We start from the raw sequence: 23,027 nt of genomic DNA, 5'->3' as shown, positions 1-23,027 counted from the left end.
TTTCAAATCGACAACGCCAAACTCTGCTGTGAATTTACAACACAGTTCATCAGGAATCTGGGGCTCTCAAAGTGCCATTAAATGCATTAATAGAGATGATGTGGAGAGAGTTATCACAGCCACCTTGAGATCTGTAGCGGAGGAAGGAACTGCAGATTTACACCGAAGATAGACACAAAATGCTGGAGTAACTCAGCGGGACAGGCAGCATCTCTGATATGTCCACATCACATTTATTAGGATGGGGAAGTCTATGCATAATCGTTTGTTCCTGTGCTAATTAATGAAGAAGGGTCTCGGCTCGAAAAGTCTATCCAGAGATGCTGCCTGTCCTGCTGAGTTACTCCAGCATTTTGTGTCCATCCCCTTGAGATCTTGTCCACCTCTCATGACCACTATTAACTAATCCTCAAATCTGAAGGAGGGCCCCAACCCAAACTGTCCTCAGTCCATTTCCCTTCACAGATGCTGCCCGACCCCCTGTTCCTCCAGCTCCTTTGGTTTCTCAAGATTCTATCATCAGCAGTCTCTCTCGTCTCCACAGCCCATCCACATTTTACTCAAACTCATCGGAATAGAAAATGAATTTCATGGGAACACACCCCACTCAGATGAATAGAAATCCACAGATCAATAAACAGACAGACGAATGCACAGTTTAATTGCCTAACTACATTAAATATCTGATAAAAATGAGGAAATAATTCTGAGTCTGTCCCTTCTTGGATTGTCCAACATAAAGAAATTTTAATTTAATTTCCTTTTGTGTAAATCAGAAAATTTCAAAGGGCGGTATTGATAGTAATATAAAGCAAAATGACGATAAATAAAGAGGAAGATTACCACAAAAACCATTAAGTACAATATTTGAAGATGGGAACCATTCCAAAGGCTGATCTTTCCACTTACAATGCACAGTAAGAGAAACGATCATTAACAATTAGAACTAATCTGACATTTTTTTAATCTGAAAGTGAAATCTGATCTAAATGAACCTTTCACATCATTAATTAGCAGATGAACAAACAATTATGCATCGACTTCCTCACTCGAATAAATGTGATGTGAACATATTTCTCTAACTTCAAGTAACCCTTGCAACCCCTTCTGTGGGGCTTCTACCCCTCTCAAGTCATGTACTAGTTGTCGTGTTGAGTCTCATTGTCTGTAACTCGTTTTGACCTAGATCACAGCTAACAATGGCCTGTCTCCTTGCATACCTTTCATGCATTTGTTCTGTATCTCTCTACATCGCCGTCCATATCTCTCGTTTCCCTTTCCCCTAACTCTCACTGAAGAAGGGTCTCTCGACCTGAAACGTCACCAATTCCAGCTTCAGGTTTCTGGGCACACAGGACCTCACATGGTCCACCAACACCACTGTGCTTGTCAAAAAGGCTGTTCTTCCTGAGAACACAAAAAAAGGTCGGTCTGCCACAACAGCTTCTGATGACCTCCTACCGCTGCACCACAGAGAGCATACTGACATACGGCATCTACGTGTGGTATCTCAGCTGCACGGCAGGGGACAGGAGAGCTCTGCAGCGGGTCGTCTGCAGAGCGCAGAGAATCATTGGGACACAGCTGCCAGCCCTGGAGGACATTTACAACGCACGCTGCCTCAGGAAAGCCACCAGCATCTACAAGGACTCCACACACCCGTGCCACCGTCTGTTTGAACTACTTCCATTGGTACAATGCCTTCTACGCCCGCACCTCCAGACTAAGGAACAGCTTCATCCCTAGAGCTATCGCTGCTCTGAATCGGTCCTGCTGAGAGCCCACCATCATCTGTCTCAGCCCCCAGGGTCATCTGGCACAACTGACCCCTGTATGAACCTTTTTTTGCACTTTACCTTGTTCCCCCTTTTCTTTTTTCCTCCCCCCCCCTTCTTGTTTACATGTTCGCCGTGATTTATTTAAATATTTGATTTGATAGCATCGATATGGAAGCGACAGTCAAAATCTCGTTGTACTTGTACAATGACAATAAAGGATATTGTTTTTTCACAAAATGCTGGAGTAACTCAGCAGGTCAGGCAGCATCTCAGGAGAGAAGGAATGGGTGACGTTTCGGGTTGAGACCCTTCTTCAGACTGATAAAGGATATTGCATTGTATTGTAATTCCTGTCCTCCAGTGATGATGACTGACCCGCTGAGTTACTCCAGCTTTTTGTGTCTATCTTCCCTTTGTCCTGCATCAGTACACTGCAGACAGCTTGCTTGTAACCACGTACAGTCTTTCCACCGACTGGATAGCACGCAACTAAAAAGCTTTTCACTGTGCCTCGGTACACATGACAATAAACTAAACGATTTCTAGGAATTCAAGGTTCGTACTCAACCCCAGAGTGACATAGATAATCACATCCTTAAACTAAACAAAGAGATAAGTACCAATGATCATTCAGAAAAAAGTAGTTTAAGAATCTTCATTGATATATAGACCAAGAGCATTGCACATAATCTTCCACGTTAAAATTAATTGAAAAGCAAGATAATATCTTGTTTAAATAACTTCATCATTTACATTGAAACAATGTGCTGGAGTAACTAGTCAGGTAGTTACTGTAGAAGGTCAGGTAGCATCTCTGGAGAAAAGGAACAGGTGACGTTTCCCTTCTTCAGACCCTTGCGACCCGAAATGTCACCTGTTCCTTTTCTCTAGAGATGCTGCCTGACCTGCTGAGTTACTCCGGCACTCTGTCTTCAGTATCAACCAGGATCTGCAGTTGGTTCCTACAGATTTCATCCCATGACAGCCATTTACCTTCAGGATTAAAATGAGGAAGGCAGAACTGATGAGGAAAGGGATGAAGCTGCTGATGAACCAGCTGATCCACAAGATTCCGTTGGTCAGCCCCATCATCTTCATCGTCTCCTTGAGCCGCGCCTCCTTCTCATGCACCATCCCCTTGATGATCATTGCGACCGAGTAAATCCAGGCCAACGTCATGAAGAGGGGCAGGGAACGGTTCAGGACTCGCAAGAAGCTGATTCAAGAAAAAAAAAAAAAAATGTCATTATCATTCATTGGAAATAGAACAGCTTAATAGCTAGGAATTAGTAGTTCAGTTGAGAGATACCGAGCAGGAAACAGGCTCGCCCAGTCCGCATCGACCGGCGATCCACGCACGAGGGACAATTTACAATTATACTAAGCCAATTAACCTACAAACCTGAAAAGAGACACTAAACACTGGAGTAACTCAGCGGGACAGGCAGCATCTCTATATAGAAGGAAAGGGTGACGTTTCAGGTGGAGACCCTTCTTCAGACTGCTCAGTCACCCATTCCTTCTCTCCAGAAACGCTGCCTGTCCCGCTGAATTACTCAAGCATTTAGTGTCTATTCTTTGGTGTAAACCAGCATCTGCAGTTCCTTCCTACACATAACCTACAAACCTGTACGTCTTTGAAGATAATGATTTGGAGATTTCTGTTGCTGTATCTCTGAAGTCTACACTGGACCGGAAATCAGCAAAAAGGCCAGGAACTAAGTGCAAACAAGAATCTGTGTTTGTGAGAGAAAGCGAGAGCTTAAGGAGACGGCTGGCAAGGAATCAATGCTTTAGTAATGTGATGGTAAACACTTTGAGCTGGTTATGTGGGATTCATGGATTAGTCGCTACAGACCAAATTCAAATTACAAATTCAAATTACAAATTCAAATTACGAATTCAAATTACAAATTCAAATTACGAATTCAAAAATCAAATTCAAATTCAAATTTCCCAAACTGAAGCCCGCCCGTGAAACACCTTAGAGCACTGGGCAAATTTCCATTATGTGACAAGGTTGTTATCAGTAAAGCAGACAATTTGCCCAACTAAATTCATCCATACAACAAACCCCAAAATAAAACATTTTTTTACATTTCAATGCTTCTACGTTGTCCGATTTGAAAATTGTAATTGGAAAACTATGCCATTGCTAACAACTGTTGGTTTGGTGAATGAATTCCAGATAGTCATCTTTAAAATGGTATGAATCTTGAACTTCTCATAGAATCACGGATCAATGAATTGAACAGCACAGTAATTGCCCTTCCGCCCCACATTGTCCATTCAATATGAAGCGCATCGTGCTAATCCCATTTGCCTACATTAGGCCGATATCTCTCAATGCATTTCCGAAGTAAATACCTGTCCAAAGTGCTTTTTAAATGTTCTAATCATGTCTGCCTCAACCACCTTTTCTGGCAACTCCTTCCACATAACACCACTCAGTGTGGAAAGAGCTCCTTTGATTTTCTCATTTTAAACCAGCAGGCCTTTGGTTCAAGACTCCCAGAGTTGGGGAATCAAGAACTGGAGGACAGAGGCTTAAAGTAAGGAGCAGAAAGATTATTACTCATAGTGTGTGGGAAGGAACTGCAGATGCTAGTTTAAACTGAAGTTAGGCACACAAAGCTGGAGTAACTCAGTGGGTCAGGCAGCATCTCTGGAGAGAAGTAATAGGTGACGTTTCGGGTCGAGACCCTTCTTCAGACTCATTACTTGTTACAGACTTATTACTCAGAATTATACAGTGTGAAAACAGGCCCTTCAGCCCATTTTGCCCACACGGACCAACATGAGCCTGTGTTTGGCTCCTATCCCTCTAAACCATGTACTTGTCCTATTAATTGCAACATACTTAAATGTTGCGATAGTACCTGCCTCAACTACCTCATCCTGCAGCTTATTCCATGCACCCACCACCCTTTGCATGAAAAAGTTACCCCTCAGATTCCTATTAAATCTCTCCACCTTCACCTGACACCTATGCCCTTTGGTTCTCGATTCCTCCACTCTGGGCATGAGTCTCTGTACATCCACCCTCATGATCCATTTCCCTCATGATTATATACCCTCCCTAGAGTTCCATGACCCTACAATTACAACATTGTTTGAACGACCATAAAGCTTTGTTCAGGGTACCCGACCAAATTCCACCACACCAATCCAGGTGTGGATGCCTGGAGGTCCTCCAGGTGTGGAGGTCCAGGAACTGAATTGGAGCCACATGCTAAGGCACAAGAACATCTGGCCCACGCCTACCCAACGTCTGGCCTTACGCATGCTCTACATGAGTGATTAGATCGGCATGAGTGGGAGCTCTCTGGGTAATGTACCCTGCTACTGTTCAGTGAATGGTGGACCTTGCAGATATCAGCGATTAAACTAGAGAAATTTCTAATCTAGTACTTCATTAGCAGAGCATTTATTAACACATGTATGAAGTTATAGAGTTGGAGTCATACAGCATGGAAACAGACCCTTCGGCCCAACTTGCCCATGCCGACCAAGGTGCCTCATGTACACGTAAGTCCACAGTTATAGAAGCTCCTCTAAATGATCGAGACATTGGACCTCCTCCAGTACTCACACATCATCTACATAGCACGGGTAAGGCATCTGCTGTAAGTAAACCCCAGTCTTCTTGTCTTTTCCAGTGTGTACTCGAATAATTGCCTGCTCGACCAAGTCCTGGATGTAGACGAATCCTCCCCAAATGTACCGCAGGTCATCAAATGGATCTGCGGCAGGTCCTGGGTCCCAAAACCTGTCGGGGCGAGACAGCAAAGAATGGTCATCTCAGTAAACTGAGCAACAAGTTTCGACACCGAGGAGGTGTTTTCCTGCCTTACAAGATAGAGCAGTAGAAACATAGAAACATAGAAAATAGGTGCAGGAGTAGGCCATTCAGCCCTTCGAGCCTGCACCGCCATTCAATATGATCATGGCTGATCATCCAGCTCAGTAACCTGTACCTGCCTTTTCTCCATACCCCCTGATCCCTTTACCCACAAGGGCCACATCTAACTCCCTCTTAAATATAGCCAATGAACTGGCCTCAACTACCTTCTGTGGCAGAGAATTCCACAGACTCACCACTCTGTGTGAAGAAATGTTTTCTCATCTCGGTCCTAAAAGACTTCCCCCTTATCCTTAAACTGTGACCCTTTGTTCTGGACTTCCCCAACATCGGGAACAATCTTCCCGCATCTAGCCTCTCCAACCCCTTAAGAATTTTATATGTTTCTATATGATCCCCCTCAGTCTTCTAAATTCCAGCGAGTATAAGCCTAGTCTATCCAGTCTTTCTTCATATGAAAGTCCTGCCATCCCAGGGATCAATCTGGTGAACCTTCTCTGTACTCCCTCTAAGGCTAGTACTTGTTTCTCAGCCACTCCACCTTGCAGTAAAGACATTTCAAAGGTCCAAATACTACAGAACAATTCACCTATTCCCTTTATCCCGTATCTGTCCGTTGTGGATGGCTTGAATGAAATCAGGTACAGTTTAGTTTAGTTTAGAAATACAGCACGGTAACAGGCCCTTCAGCCCACCAGGTCCGCGCCGACCAGCGATCCACGGACAATGACACCATCCTACACATACTAGGGACGATTTACAAAATCACCAAGCAATTAACCTACAAACCTGTATGCCCGAGCAGTGTGGGAGGAAACCGGGTCAGGATTGAACCCGGGTCTCTGGCGCTGTGAGGCGGCAACTCTACCGCTGCGCCACCGTGCTCTATCAGTGGATATATGCTCTATTTACTGGATAGCATACAACAACAACGTTTTTCACCGTAGCTCGGTACACATGACAATAATAAACTAAATAGACTAAAAGATGAATTTCAATATGCCTGATAATTCATCCATGAATGAAGATGTCCTGTATGCTTTATGGAGCAGCAACAATGTTATAATCTGTCTCCGAGATTCAGTTCTATTACCTTCAACAGTACAGTGCATGAACGGGCCCTTCGGCCCACAATTTCCATGCCGACCATGATGCCGATTTAACCTGATCTCCTCCGCCTGTAAATGATCCACATGCCTCCATTTCCCTGCAATTCCACATGCCCACCTGAAAGGCTCTTAAACACCACGACGGTATCTAATACTGCCAATGATCTGATATATCACACGGCCAACTTTAGCATGACTAATGAAGGGTCATTGCCAGGCAATTGGGCCTTAGAATAATATTTCACTGAGCACAAGAGAGGGGAAGTTTTGTAGCATCTCTGGTCACGCCATATAAACTAACTTTAAACTGGTGAGCATGTACTTATGCCACAAAATGTGGCCGACGCCACGTGGTGAAACATTAGCTCTTACGGAACGGAGGAAGAAGTTCCTCTGTCCCTCTCTTCCCCTCCCCTCCCCCTTCCTAGTTCTCCCTCTATCTTCCTGTCTCCACCTATATCCTTCCTTTGTCCCGCCCCCCTGACATCAGTCTGAAGAAGGGTCTCGACCCGAATCGTCACCCATTCCTTCTCTCCCGAGATGCTGCCTGACCTGCTGAGTTACTCCAGCATTTTGTGAATAAATACCTTTGATGGAGTCCTCATCGACCCGAGCCATTAATTTAACACCAGCGCTGCCATTTTGCAGCTGATTGCTCAGTTTACATACTCTCAGCTTTACAGGCCACTCATTAAAGCACCGAGGAAAACCCCTAGCTGTGTTTTTTAAGAGAGCCGTCTGAGCTGGGTATTTATTCACAAAATACTGGAGTAACTCAGCAGGTCAGGCAGCATCTCAGGAGAGAAGGAATGGGTGACATTTCGGGTCGAGACCCTTCTTCAGACTGATGGCCAACTACCCTCACTAGAACTTTTCATCTCCAACTGCCGTTTCCCAACAGTCCGTTTCCCAACAGTCCGTCTGAGCCGGGTAGTCAGGACGCAAGGCAGAGTAATGCTGCAGCTTCATCATCAATGTCTTCCTTCTGCCCAACCAGTTAAACTCCTTTTCTGTATCCAAAATAGAAAGCGGCAGTAAGCTTGTGGGAAGGTGAGGGAAGAGACGTTTGTCAGTCAAAAGGATGCAAATCAACAGTGTGATCATTTGTTTCAAGAATATTGCCCGAGGGATAAATATGTATGACGGAAAATCCCCTTTCTCTTCAGAATAGCATGAAGGATCTTTTACATCCACCTGTAAGGTCAACAGGGCCTGTGGTTTGTTGACTCGTCTGAAAGATGTTCAGGGCCTACATTGCTCAGAGATACGGCGGCTGGTTATTTGTTGCAGTCCAACACCATCACTTTCTTGCTTCAGAAATGGATTTAATGGGAGGTGGTTTGGTACATTTACTTTTGGTTACCTTATTTTACTAGTAATAATAATAATAATAATAATAATAATAATAATGCATTACATTTATATAGCGCTTTTCTAGAAACTCAGACGCTTTACATATTAGATAAAACATAAAAATAAATAAATAAACGAACAGAAAAGGATGAATAAGGTGGAGCGACGGTCAATGATTGAAGGCAGTGCTGAACAGGTGAGACTTCAGTGATGTTTTGAATGTGGTGAGTGAGGAGGAGTCTCTGACGGTTTGGGGTAGTGAGTTCCAGAGGGTGGGAGCAGCGATGGAGAAAGCCCTGTCCCCCCAGGATCTGAGTTTGGTCCGGATGGGGGGAGACAGGAGGTTAGAAGCAGCAGAGTGGAGGGTGCGAGTGGGAGTGTGTCTGTCGAGGAGGTCAGTCAGGTAGGATGGGGCCAGGTTATGGAGGGCTTTGTAGGCCTGAAATTTTGATCATTTCATTCAAATTATTGGAACGGCCTAAAAAAATGTTAAATTTGCATTGCTTTCTTTCTTTTCACCACCAAGACTTTGCAATAAATGTCGTGCAAGCATTTCCACGATTGGAAGCTTATAAGTCATAGGAGCAGAATTAGGGCATTCAGCCCATCGAGTCTACTCTGCCATTCAATCATGGCTGATCTCCCTTTCCCTCTCAACTCCATTCTCCTGCCTATTCCCCGTAACCCTTGACACCACTATTAATTAAGAATCTTTCAATCTCTGCCTTAAAAATACCCAATAAGTAAAATTTGCAAAAGGAAGTAACATTTGCACAAGGTTAAGGAGGCGGAGGAGCTGAGCCAAATAAGTTCATAAGCTCTAGGAGCAGAATTAGGCCATTCGGCCCATCAAGTCTACTCCACCATTCAATCATGACTAATCTAATTTTTCCCTCCCAACCCCATTCTCCTACCTTCTCCCCATAACCCCTTGACACCCGTATTTATCAAGAATCCGCAAATCTCCGCCTCACAAATATCCACTGCCTCGGCCTCTATGGCCGTCCGTGGCGGTGAATTCCAAATGGCGCCCATGTTCCCTTTGGAATGGAAGACCCAGTCTGACCTGTCCTTGATTTTATTGGTGCGAGTCACGTCATCGATGTCCATCCTGATCTTGTACTTGATGTGGGGCTGAACGTGCAGCTTGCTGCCCGCCTCGTCTCCATCCACGAAGACAACGCCCGCCCAGAACTGGCGCTCTGCAAGGAGCTGCAACGCCCGCACCACCAGCTTCTCCTCGGTCGGAACGGCTTCCAATTTGTTCAAGGAGATGCACTGTCAAGAAACAAAAAAGCAAACGAGTTTAAAAGTAATGCAAGTGGTTTTTATGTGTAGGAAGGAACTGCAGATAGACACAAAATGCCGGAGTAACTCAGTGGGACCGGCAGCATCTCTGGATGGAAGGAATGGGTGATGTTTCGGGTCAAGACCCTTCTTCTTTTTTACTTGGCATTATCAAGTTTTGCCGGGCATCGTACTGCGGTGACATTTTACCAGTCGCACAACTCCATCTTATCCACCTCTCCACCTATATCCTTCCTTTGTCCCGCACCCCTGACATCAGTCTGAAGAAGGGTCTCGACCCGAAATGTCACCCATTCCTTCTCTCCCGAGATGCTGTCTGACCTGCTAAGTTACAATAGACAATAGACAATAGGTGCAGGAGTAGGCCATTCAGCCCTTCGAGACAGCCATTCAATGCGATCATGGCATTTTGTGAATAAATTCCATCTTATCACAGGTTGTCTATAAACAACAGAACAAAGGGGGGCAAAGCAGACATGGAAAACCCAGGGCAAGATTTACTGGATATGTTATTTAAGGCGGCACAGTGGCGCAGAGGTAGAGTTGCTGCCTTGCAGCACCAGAGACCCAGGTTCGATTCTGAATACGGGTGCTGTCTGTACAGTTTGTACGTTCTCCCTGTGACCGCGTGGGCTTTCTCTGGGTGCTCCGGTTTGCTCCCACATTCCAAAGATGCACAGGTTTGTAGTGTGTACGACAGAACAAGTGTACGGGTGATCGCTGGTCGGCACGGACTCGGTGGGCCGAAGGGCTTGTTTCCGCGCTGTATCTCTGAAGTCTAAAGTCAGGGCTTCCTTACTGATTATTCTGAATTCCAATTCATCTTGAAGTCTGAACCGGGTCCTCCGTACAAACGCACATTACCCACCTTTTGCAAAATACTTTGCATCTTGATTCCTTGGTGGGACTCGTTGGGCCGAATGGCCCACTTCCACACTGTATCTCTAAACTAAACTATTACCCAAGGAAGGCAGACACAAAATGCTGGAGTAACTCAGCGGGACAGGCAGCATCTCTGGAGAGAAGGCATGGGAGACGTTTTGGGTCGAGGCTCTTCTTCAGACTGATCATCCAAGGAAGTTTTGAAGAAAAAAAAAGAGAAAAACTAAGGCTTTTCTTTAAAGGTTGCAGATTGTGGCTGGAGGCAAACAATCACTGACACTGGAAACAGAGCGCTGTAAAAACGCTCCGTGTTTGTGGATAATTTTTCAATTGTGCATTTGCAATCAGAGCAAATAGGTTTGCCAAAGAACGAGTTAGTGGAAGTCGCAGTATTAATTGCATTACTTTGAGGCTGCGGGAAGAAAATAACTGAGGATGAGAATTGAGCGTTGTGCGGCACGGTGGCACAGTTGTAGAATTGCTGCCTCACAGCACCAGAGACACGGGTTCGATCCTGACCTCGGGTGCTGTCTATGCGGAGCTTGCACGTTCTCTGTGACCACGCGGGTTTCCTCCGGGTGCCCAGGTTTCCTCCCGCATCCCCAAGGAGTGCGTTTTGCAGGTTAATTGCCTTCTATAAATTGCTCCCAGTGTCTAGCATGCAATTGGGAACTTTTAGGAAAGGGGGATAACAGACTAATGTGAGCAGGTGATCATTGATCGGCGTGGAATTGGTGGGCTGAAGGGCCCGTTTCCATTCTATATCTCTGAACTAAACTAAATTTCAAGAGAGAGCTAGATAGAGTTAAGGATAGCGGAGTCAGGGGGTATGGGGAGAAGGCAGGAACGGGGTACTGATTGAGAGTGATCAGCCATGATCACATTGAATGGCGGTGCTGGCTCGAAGGGCCGAATGGCCTCCTCCTGCACCTGTTGTCTATTGTCTATTGTCTAAAAGCGAGAGGAGCCACATAAATTGAACAGTCCAATTTCCACTTGGCGTGGGACGTCCTTCAGGTGCAACCACCTGTGTGAAAGTAAAGGTCTCTGCTGTTTACTTGTGAAGAGAGGCAATAGGTAGCGATCGTACTCCACTGGGAACTGAGATTACAAACAGGCCACATCTGGGCCTGGAACACAACTGCCAACGTGGGCTGATCATCAAACAAAATAAGTTGGCAGATTTGTTTATCAGCTTCCAACTGCAGCCTCCCTCCATTGGGACTCTTCTTATTTCTCTGCATTATTGTCAATTAGCTATGCTCCTCTGAACGTACCGCTTTCCCCCCTTTCAAGCTTCCCCTTCGTATTCACACTTGCTTCTTATTCTTAGAGATACAGTGCGGAAACAGTGGGCCCTTCCGCCCACCAAGTCTGCACTGACCAGTGATCACCCGGTCACTAGTTCTATCTATCCTGCACACGAGGGAAAACATACAGAAGCCAAATAACCTGCAAACCTGCACGTCTTTGGAGTGTGGGAGGAAACCCACGTGGTCACAGGGAGAATGTGCAAACTCCGTACAGACAGCACCCGTTGCTGGGATTGAACCTAGCGGTCCCATGCGCTGGAAGGCAGCAACTCTACCGCTGCGCCAGGGTGGGAGAAGATCTAGTTGTTACACCCATCAAAAGAGGATTTGGTGAACTAGTGGTAACCCTGCGATGAGTAGCGAGGCCACAGCACTGAGACACTTGTGATCACATGAGAAATTCATGCTCAGAATACAATCCTATTAGCAACTAGACAAAGCTAACCATGTTAGACAATAGACAATAGGTGCAGGAGGAGGCCATTTGGCCCTTCGAGCCAGCACCGCCATTCAATGTGATCATGGCTGATCATTCTCAATCAGTACCCCGTTCCTGCCTTCTCCCCATACCCCCTGACTCCGCTATCCTTAAGAGCTCTATCTAGCTCTCTCTTGAAGGCATTCAGAGAATTGGCCTCCACTGCCTTCTGAGGCAAGGAATTCCACAGATTCACAACTCTCTGACTGAAAAAGTTTTTCCTCATCTCCGTTCTAAATGGCCTACCCCTTATTCTTAAACTGTGGCCCCTGGTTCTGGACTCCCCCAACATCGGGAACATGTTTCCTGCCTCTAACGTGTCCAACCCCTTAATAATCTTATACGTTTCGATAAGATCTCCATGTTATTCCTGGCTTTAGCGCTGATATGAGCTTGTCAGTGTCTGGAGCGGTTTGAGCGATATTTCACTTGGTCAGCGGTATGAATATTGACCTCCCTAACTTCAAGCAACCCTTGATTTCCCTCTCTCTCCATTTCTCCCCCTTCCTAGTTCCCTGACCAGTCTGAATTTCCCCCCTGATTAAATGTTATCTCTATATGCTTTGTTGTCACCTACTTCTAGCTAACAATGATCTATTCTACATTTTCCTTGATATCCATCCACTTTGATGTTTCGTTTCCACACCTTACACTTCCTTATCTCTGTGCCTTCCTTCTCCCCTGACTCCCAGCCTGAAGGGTCTCAAGCTGAAACGTCACCCATTCCTTCTATCCAGAGATGCTGCCCAGTTACTCCAGCATTGTGTGTCTATTTCCTGAGCAATAGTTTTGTTTCGTTTCTATTCTGATTTTACAGTGTCATGGATTAAACATTCCTACTCTATTTTAAATTTAATTTCATGCTAAATCTTTTCTAGGTTAATAGTCATAAGGGGTGGAAATCTGCCCAAAGGAATAATGCAGATGCACTTAGAGATACTTTTTTTAGTTTAGATTGTCACATGTACAGAGGCGCAGTGAAAAGCTTTTTGTTTCTTGTGAGACGGTCAACAGATAGACGATACATTATTAAAATCAAGCCGTCCGCAGTGAACAGCTACAGGGTAAAGGGAATGACGTTTAGTACAAGATCAAGTCCAGTAAAGTCCGATTAAAGATAATGGTTGTGGTTGAGGCCAGGGTGTACATCTTAATCATCTTTTTGCCTAATGGACCATTTCAATGCATTCTCCGCCTTTGTTAAATCTGAATTAGATTCATGGTAATTTTAGATGGACAAACAGCAACCTCGTCTCTAAGCTTTTATCCGTACACCACCCAACCAAGAAATGTGTAAAAAGCGAGCACTGGCCATATCTTCCCATCCCCTCCCCTCTCTGCGTTCCGCAGAGACCGTTCCCTCCGTAACTCCCTGGTCCACTCGTCCCTTCCTACCCAAACCACCCCATCCCCGGGCACTTTACCCTGCAACCGCACGAGATGCGACACCTGTCCCTTTACCTCCCCCCTCAACTCCATCCAAGGACCCAAACAGTCTTTCCAGGTGAGACAAAGGTTCACCTGCACCTCCTCCAACCTCATCTATTGCATTCGCTGCTCTAGATGTCAACTTATTTACATCGGGGAAACCAAGCGCAGGCTCGGCAATCGCTTCGCTCAACACATGCGCTCGGTCCGCATTGGCCAAACTGATCTCCCGGTGGCCGAACACTTCAACTCCCCCTCCCATTCCCAGTCTGACCTTTCTGTCATGGGCCTCCTCGAGTGCCATAGTGAGGCCCACCGGAAATTGGAGGAATAGCACCTCATATTTCGCCTGGGAAGCTTGCAGCCCAGTGGTATGAACATCGACTTCTCCTCTGTCCCTCTCTTCCCCTCCTCCTTCCCAGATCTCCCTCTATCTTCCTGTCCCCACCTATATCCTTCCTTTGTCCCGCCCCCCTGACATCAGTCTGAAGAAGGGTCTCGACCCGAAACGTCACCCATTCCTTCTCTCCTGAGATGCTGCCTGACCTGCTGAGTTACTCCAGCATTTTGTGAATAAATACCTTCGATTTGTACCAGCATCTGCAGTTATTTTCTTATACTACCCATAGAATAGAAATTCCCTGAAATCCCCAGTCCAGGGAAGTGAAGTGTGCAAAATGTTAACGCAGACCAAGCTTCATTCTACAAACCATTTTAGGCTATTGAACTAAGCTAACTTCCCGTGTGTCAACATCATCATCGGCGGTCACTCGAAGCGGGTATGACTGTCATCTCCATAGAGGACGCCTGTTCGTGACTTTGTTTAACGTGGGGAGACTGGTGCACAGACATCCACCACACGGCCCTTGACAGACCTGGGTCAGGATCCAGTGGCGTGGAGTCCAAGACGACCGGGGACCCTTTTCTGCTGCAGCCTTCATCCGCCTTCCCAGCCGTTATGATGCTTCACTAAAGTCAGCCATCATCCTCCGCCTGTTCCACCGTTGAGGTCTTGGTTGGATAGCTCTTTGTCAAGGACCTCCCCCCTCGACCTTACCGCCATGGGGTGACCCCACCAGGAGCATAGCTCCAGACGGCATCGCTCTCAGGACCACACAAGCTTCTCCACCACGACAAGGTGACAATCCACGGAGAATCCATGCGTAGATTAACACAAAACCCACAACGTTCAGGAGCTCTTAACAAATTTGGACATCTCTTGGACGCCTGAGAAGTGTTGAGGGTTTTTACAAGAACATACCTCAATGACTTGCGACAAAGAGTTGACTATTTGATCCACTTCTTTGTAAGCCTGTTTCCAGGTGTAAACAGACTCGCCACCCTCTGAAGGTTGGTTGGACAGGAAACTAGCGACACTTGTTGTACTCCAGGAGGTGGAATTGAGCTGGATGTCGATGAGGCCAGTGAGTGCAGGGTTCCTCAGTATTTCCTGAAAAAAGGCAAAACTGTATGAGTTTTTGTAAGCGTTGCAGGTACATTAATGACACACACTGCTGAATTGGGCAAAATCTACCATTTTATGCCCTTGTGTCAGAACCGAAAAGCTTGAGATCCCTGGTTGAGTTCAGTCTATAGATAGTGTGTGGAAGCAGGCCCTTCGGCCCACCGAGTCCACGCCGACCACAGACACCCATACACTAGTTCTATCCTACATCCTGGCGGACAATTTATAGAAGCCAATGAACCTACAAACCTGTACGTCTTTGGAATGCGGAAGGAAACCTGAACACCCAGAGAAAAGCTGCACGGTCACAGGACGAACGTGCAAACTCCACATAGACAGCAACCGTGGTCAGGATCAAACCCGGGTCTCCTGGGCTGGAAGGTAACAACTCTACCGCTGCGCCACCGTGCTAACTCTAAATACCGTTTGACATTTATCTTTAGTGAACACACAGATGCAGGTGTCCTAGAACCTACACAGTGCTGTGTTGGGTAGAGGAGACCTCACCCTGGAACTCAGTCCAGTGGAAGCCTGATAGTGCACTCGTCTACAAACCTGCAGGCTCCAGTAAGGAGCAACCAGCCTGCTGGAGGAGACTAGCTAACATCTCACCTATCTGTGATGTACTACCTGCAGGCAATCCAACCTTCATTCAATTAAAAAAAATATTTATATATATGCATAAATATATGATATATAAAATATATATATATTTACATACAGTATTTACATACAGTATATACATACAGTATTTATATATATGCGTATATAATCGTATAATTATATATATTTATTTATATATAAATAAATATATATAATTATACGATTATATACGCATATATATAAATACTGTATGTATATACTGTATGTAAATATATATATATTTTATAAATAATATATTTATGCATATATATAAATATATATTTTAATTGAATGAAGGTTGGATTGCCTGCAGGTAGTACATCATTATATATATATAATTACGCATATATACAATGTTATACACATATATAATTTTATATATATATAATATAAGAAAATAACTGCAGATGCTGGTACAAATCGAAGGTATTTATTCACAAAATGCTGGAGTTATATATAGCTGTTGTGACGCTCCACTAAAGTCAGCCATCATCCTCAGCCTGTTCCACCGTATATATATATATATATATATATATTTATTTAGAAAACAATTTTTCTCAGAAGATAAGACACATAAAGCTGGAGTAACTCATTGGTCAGGCAGCATCTCTGGATAAAAGGAATAGTTTTCAGAACTCTGAATCTCAACCCGAAACGTCACCTATTCCTTTTCAATAGAGATGCTGCCTGTCCCGCTGAGTTACTTCATCTTTTTGTGTCTATCTTCAGTGTAAACCAGCATCTGCAGTTCCTTCCTGCACGATTTTTCTCAGAATATCTTTTAATGAATATCTCACATTTTTATTGCAATAACTACAGGCGGAACAATGGTCAGTTTGCATCAGAAACTCGTCAGGCAGCCAGTTGATAAGGGGATCGAGGACCTGTTAAACTGCTTTAGGCTCATTTCAATCAAGAGAGAACACCCTCTTTTTTCTTTATCCTGCCAAAGGGTTGTTACTGTGCAGCTGAAACAGTAAGCAGGACCGAGCTTCACAATCACATTAAGTGAAGTGCTTTCTTGGATCTGTACATTATTGCATTTCAAGATCTGAAGGGCAGCAGCCGCCCAGATGACTCTGATGCAGAGGCAGGGATTCTACTGAGCGAAGCAAACAAATACATGCACGAAAACGTGGCACATACCCGGAGAAGCTGGCTTTCCGGGCTGCTTTCCATAAACCTCCAAATCTGCGGCCCGGTTTCGATCCACGCTCCCCTTACTTCTCGCAACAAACCGAGATCTTCAAATGTTCTGTTCAGCTGAGAAATCAAAAACAGCGTTGTTAAAATGGATTTTAAAAATTCGCGATTTTGATTGGGAAGAGTGTCAGGGAGTTCAAGGGAGCAGGCAGGAGAATGGGGTTGAGAAGGAATGATAGATTAGCCTTGATTGCATGACGGAGTAAACTTGATGGGCCGAATGGTTTAATTTTGCTCCTAGAACCAGTCAAAACAGTTTTCTTTTTTCATATTAGGTGTGTATGGAACTACACTGATATGAAGAGCATGACATACAAAGAGACCACAGGAGACAAGCCCATAGATCCCAGGGAAAGCCAACAGAGGTTGCAAGGGGAGTGATGAATATTTGGTGTGCTTGCCTGCATAGGCTGGGAAATTGAGCGTAAGAATTGAGATATCACAAAATGCTGGAGTAACTCGGCAGGTCAGGCAGCATCTAGGAGAGAGGAAACGGGGCTTCCCCTCCTCCATTATAGATGAGGCTCTCACTAGGGTCTCTTCTACATCCCGCAGCTCCACTCTTGCTCCCCCTCCCCCCACTCGCAACAAGGACAGAATCCCCCTCGTTCTCACCTTCCACCCCACCAGCCAGCGGATCCAACATATCATCCACCAACATTTCCGTCACCTACAACGGGACCCCACCACTGGCCATATCTTCCCATCCCCTCCCCTCTCTGCGTTCCGCAGAGACCGTTCCCTCCGTAACTCCCTGGTCCACTCTTCCCTTCCTACCCAAACCACCCCATCCCCGGGCACTTTCCCCTGCAACCGCACGAGATGCAACACCTGTCCCTTTATCTCCCCCCTCAACTCCATCCAAGGACCCAAACAGTCTTTCCAGGTGAGACAAAGGTTCACCTGCACCTCCTCCAAACTCATCTATTGCATCCGCTGCTCTAGATGTCAACTCATTTACATCGGCGAAACCAAGCACAGGCTCGGCGATCGCTTCGCTGAACACCTGCGCTCGGTCCGCATTGACCAAACTGATCTCCCGGTGGCCGAGCACTTCAACTCCCCCTCCCATTCCCAGTCTGACCTTTCTGTCATGGGCCTCCTCCAGTGCCATAGTGAGGCCCACCGGAAATTGGAGGAACAGCACCTCATATTTCGCCTGGGCAGCTTGTAGCCCAGTGGTATGAACGTCGACTTCTCCAACTTTAGATAGTTCCTCTGTCCCTCCCTTCCCCTCCCCTCCCCCTTCCCAGATCTCCCTCTATCTTCCTGTCTCCACCTATATCCTTCCTTTGTCCCGCCCCCCTGACATCAGTCTGAAGAAGGGTCTCGACCCGAAACATCACCCATTCCTTCTCTCCCGAGATGCTGCCTGACCTGCTGAGTTACTCCAGCATTTTGTGAATAAATCTAGGAGAGAGGGAATGGGTGACGTTTCGGATCGAGACCCTTCTTCAGACTGATGTCAGGGGGGGCGGGACAAAGAAAGGATATAGGTGGAGACAGGAAGACAGTGGGAGAACTGGGAAGGGGGGGAGGGGAAGACTCTGTTCTCAAAACCGACTTCCGGGGCCGACCTTGCGGCTCCCGAGCGGCCTAGGCGGATTGTTCCGGCACCATTAGTCTCCTCTCAGAGGCCGTGAACTCTGCTGGCACAGCAACATGGGTAATCCAGCAAGGCTCTGGAACCAAGGGTGCCGGAGAAAAAAATCAGTGGTGGACCTGTACAGTATTGATGCAAAAATGCATTAACCAAGCAAAGAAACTCCATGTTGACACAAGAGTCAAACAAACTGGATTTCTGAAAGAGCTCTCAAGAGAGAGCTAGATAGAGCTCTTAAGGATAGCGGAGTCAGGGGGTGTGGGGAGAAGGCAGGAACTGGGTACTGATTGAGAATGATCGGCCATGATCACATTGAATGGTGGTGCTGGCTTGAAGGGCCGAATGGCCTACTCCTGCACCTATTGTCCATTGTCTATTGAAACACTCACACCTTGTTCAGTGTTTGCAGTCACTGACTTCAATGACAAAGATTTCAGCGAAGATGGAATTTTAAAACCATTAAGTACCTCTTTCATTATCCTCAGTGTAGCTGGAGTATCTGGAGTGTATAGAATCTTCCCCACAAAGAGCGGCTTGATGCCTCTCCACATAATCCGGGAGATCGGGTTAGATTCGAGCGTCTTAATCAGATCTTTACAGTGGGGGGCTGTGCAAAGCAAAGGAAAGGGTTCAGTTACGCAAATCTCATCCTCGTTTTAAAGTTTTAATAAATCGTTTGCGTTCCGAGCTCTCGTCCCACCGTCACCTAACAGTCTGAAGATCATTCAACATTTCAAAAAAAAAAGCTTGTGAAAACTTAAGAGGATTAAATCAAAAAGAATGTTGTTAAAGTTAATTTTTAAAATTTGCAATTTTACATCACCGTTCACCGTCACTTTTCACCATCACTGTTCACCATCACCTTTCACCCATCACCTTTCACCATTACCATTCACCATCACCTTTCACCATCATCTTTCACCATCACTGTTCACCATCACCTTTCACCATCACCTTTCACCATCACCTTTCACCATCACCTTTCACCATCACCTTTCACCATCATCATCACCGTTCACCATCACCTTTCACCATCACCGTTCACCGTTCACCCTTCACCCATCACCGTTCACCCATCACCTTTCACCATTACCGTTCACCATCACCTTTCACCATCATCTTTCACCATCACCGTTCACCATCACCGTTCACCATCACCTTTCACCATCACCTTTCACCATCACCTTTCACCATCACCATTCACCATCACCATCACCATCACCTTTCACCATCACCTTTCCCCATCACCATTCACCGTCACCGTTCACCGTCACCTTTCACCGTCACCGTCACCGTTCACCGTTCACCGTTCACCGTTCACCGTTCACCGTCACCGTTCACCGTCACCGTTCACCGTCACGGTTCACCATCACGGTTCACCATCACCGTTCACCATCACCGTTCACCATCACCGTTCACCATCACCTTTCACCATCAACTTTCACCATCAACTTTCACCATCACCTTCCACCTTCACCTTTCACCATCACCTTTCACCATCAACTTTCACCATCAACTTTCACCATCAACTTTCACCATCACCTTTCACCATCACCGCACCATTAGTGCGATCACAACTCCCTCTTCGTGGTCTTTCAGCTCGATTGTACAGGATCTTTCTTACTCATCTTTGTACTGCTGCACAAAACCCATCTCATCCATCAAGACTCTTTCGTTGCATAGCTGTCTTTCCCTCACCACGTTACTGCTTAAACCTACAGTCACCGCACTGGTATTGTCAAATTTAATTTTGAGCGGCACGGTGGCGCAGGGGAAGAGCTGCTGCCTTACAGCGCCGGAGACCCGGGTTCCATCCCGATTTCGGATGCTGCCTGTATGAAGTTTGTACGTTCTCCCCGTGACCGCCTGGGTTTCCTCTGGGTGCTTCAGTTTCCTCCAAAGACGCAAAGGTTTGTTGGTTAATTAGCTTCTGTAAATTGTACCTCCTGTGTAGGATAGTGCTAGTGTACGGGGGTGATCGCCAGTTGACCCAAGGGACCCATTTCCATCCTGTATCTCTCAAGTCTAAAGCTAGTTCATCCTTTCTGATTTCTCAACCTCCAGCCTTTCCGAATTCCAATTCATCTTGAAATCTGTGGCAGGTCCCTTAGCACAAACACACATTGCCCATCACAGTTAGACACAAAGTACTGGTGTAACTCAGCGGGTCAGGCAGCATCTCTGGAGAGAAGGATTGGGTGACGTTTCGGGTCGAGACCTTTCTTCAGATGGGTCCCGCTGAGATACTCCAGCATTTTGTGTCTATCTTTGGTTTAAACCAGCATCTGCAGATCCTTCCTACACATTACCCACCATAGTTACTAATTTGGTGAACGATACGCACGGCCAGCAAACCCTTCGTTTAAAGATTTGTTTGGGGAATAACATTGCACTCACGCGTTGAATTGTCGAACGTGATCATTCCATCGTTGGTGCTGTTCCTGCCAAACAACGCCTTGTAGTCATCGTCTTCGTACCAGTTGAGCGAAGGGATGCGCAGTCCCCCTCCGTCCGGGTGCCCACAGGCAATCTTCGATATCGCCTGAAACATCATCTTCGGCGACCCAGTTGTGTTTGGATTTGTTAACCACCGAACCTCATCCCGGAACTCAGAGAAACTGGTCATGTTGGAAAACTAGCGCACACACACACAAAAAAGAAGCATTAATGGCTGCTGTATTATTGAAAGACCCACACAGGGTAGAGTTTACAGATTAAGACCCATGCAGCATTGAAAATAACACAAGACAAATTTAACGGCAATTAGTTAACACCCGATGTCAGCCCTAAACTTGTCTGATGCCAGTTTGGATCGTCTTATTATTATAACATTATATTGGTGTATTATTGTCACATGCAGTGAGATACAATGAAAAACACTGCTTGCATGCTCTCCAGATAGCTTGTATTATAGATGAGTACAGCTGGTACTGCAAAACCAGAATGGGTCCAGAACCAGGGGCCACAGTTTAAGAATAAGGGGTAGGTCATTTAGAACGGAGATGAGGAAAAACTTTTTCACTCAGAGAGTTGTAAATCTGTGGAATTCTCTGCCTCAGAAGGCAGTGGAGGCCAATTCTCTGAATGCATTCAAGAGAGAGAGCTAGATAGAGCTCTTAAGGATAGCGGAATCAGGGGGGTACGGGGGGAAGGCAGGAACGGGGTACTGATTGAGAATGATCAGCCATGATCACATTGAATGGCGGTGCTGGCTCGAGGGACCGAATGGCCTTCTCCTGCACCTATTGTCTATTGTCTATAAAACAAACAGAGCACAGAACATAGTTGTAGGAAGGAACTGCAGATGCTGGTTTAAACCAAAAGTAGACACAAAATGCTGGAGTAACTCGGCGGATTAAGTAGCATCTCCAAATCGAAGGAATGGGTGATGTTACGGGTCAAGACCCTTCTTCAGACTCAGACCTTAGAATATAGTGTTAGTTATAGAGAAAGCACAGATAACAATGAAGGGCAAAAGCTGCAATAAGACATTGAAAATTTAGCCCTTGCTGATAAGAGGTTCTTTCAAGAGTCTGATAACAGTGGGGATGAAGCAGTTCTTGTAACTAGTAGTTCGTACTTATAAGCTTTTGTATCTTCTGCCCAAAGGGAGCGGGGAGAAGAGAGGATGACCGGAATCAGTTCAGTTCAGTTTCGTTTACTGTCACGTGTACAGGCGTACAGTGAAAAGCTTTTGTTGCTGGATGTGGATGAGAGTGGTCCTTAATTATATTGATGCTTGTCCGTGGCAGTGCAAAGTGTAGATGGAGGTGAGGGAGAGGTGGGAGGCTGGTTTGCCTGATGGACTGGGCTGTGTTCACAGAAGGAGGGATTTTTAGTAGCAGGTTACATTCACCAAGACTCTCCAAGGAACAATCCTCTTGGCACGGTGGCGCAGCGGTAGAGTTGCTGCCTTACAGCGAATGCAGTGCCGGAGACTCAGGTTCGATCCTGACTACGGGTTCTGTCTGAACGGAGTTTGTACGTTCTCCCCGTGACCTGCGTGGGTTTTCTCCGAGATCTTCAGTTTCCTCCCACACTCCAAAGACGTGCAGGTATGTAGGTTAATTGGCTGGGCAAATGTAAAAATTGTCCCTAGTGGGTGTAGGATAGTGTTAGTGTGCGGGGATCGCTGGGCGGCGCGGACCCGGTGGGCCAAAGGGCCCGTTTCTGTGCTGTATCTCTAAATCTAAATCTAAAAAATCTTATGGCACACCTTAGCGAGGTGTAAAGTGCAACGTTTCTGCAGTGTGGCAAGGACACTCTCAGTGAGATAAGATACATCCACGTCTTCATCAGGAGAGCAGGGTGAGGATTGCTAACGTCTCCGTGATCACCGGCATCCACAGTCTAGGTTCATTCCTGTGTAGGAAGGAACTGCAGATGCTGGTTTACACCAGAGATAGTCTCACAAAATGCTGGAGTAACTCAGCAGGACTGGCAGCATCTCTGGAGAGAAGGAATGGGTACAGGCAGCATTGCGAGAGAGAAGGTGTTCCTGGGATGGCAGGACTTTCATATGAAGAAAGACTGGATATACTCGGCTTGTACTCGCTGGAATTTAGAAGATTGATGGGGGATCTTATAGAAACGTACAAAATTC

At 45.9% G+C, this 23,027-nt stretch overlaps 1 protein-coding gene across 5 annotated transcripts in view; it reads right to left on the bottom strand.

Annotated features, from left to right (window-relative positions):
- Positions 1-23,027, bottom strand: part of LOC144607304 (phospholipid-transporting ATPase ABCA1-like) — a 150,753-nt gene that overhangs the window by 65,812 nt on the left and 61,914 nt on the right. For all 5 annotated transcript variants that reach the window (XM_078424046.1, XM_078424050.1, XM_078424049.1 and 2 more), the window contains exons 9-15: positions 20,822-21,059; positions 18,892-19,031; positions 16,765-16,881; positions 14,773-14,961; positions 9,169-9,380; positions 5,371-5,547; positions 2,772-2,994 (exon numbers count right to left, since the gene is read on the bottom strand). In XM_078424046.1, coding sequence (XP_078280172.1) covers positions 2,772-2,994; positions 5,371-5,547; positions 9,169-9,380; positions 14,773-14,961; positions 16,765-16,881; positions 18,892-19,031; positions 20,822-21,059 — 1,296 coding nt within the window. The remainder of the gene's footprint in view (positions 1-2,771; positions 2,995-5,370; positions 5,548-9,168; positions 9,381-14,772; positions 14,962-16,764; positions 16,882-18,891; positions 19,032-20,821; positions 21,060-23,027) is intronic.

Source organism: Rhinoraja longicauda, chromosome 28, assembly GCF_053455715.1.
Source record: "Rhinoraja longicauda isolate Sanriku21f chromosome 28, sRhiLon1.1, whole genome shotgun sequence".
NCBI classification, from domain to species: Eukaryota; Metazoa; Chordata; class Chondrichthyes; order Rajiformes; family Arhynchobatidae; genus Rhinoraja; species Rhinoraja longicauda.
Note: the sequence above shows the minus strand (reverse complement) of the source record. Positions and strands in the feature narration are given on the sequence as shown.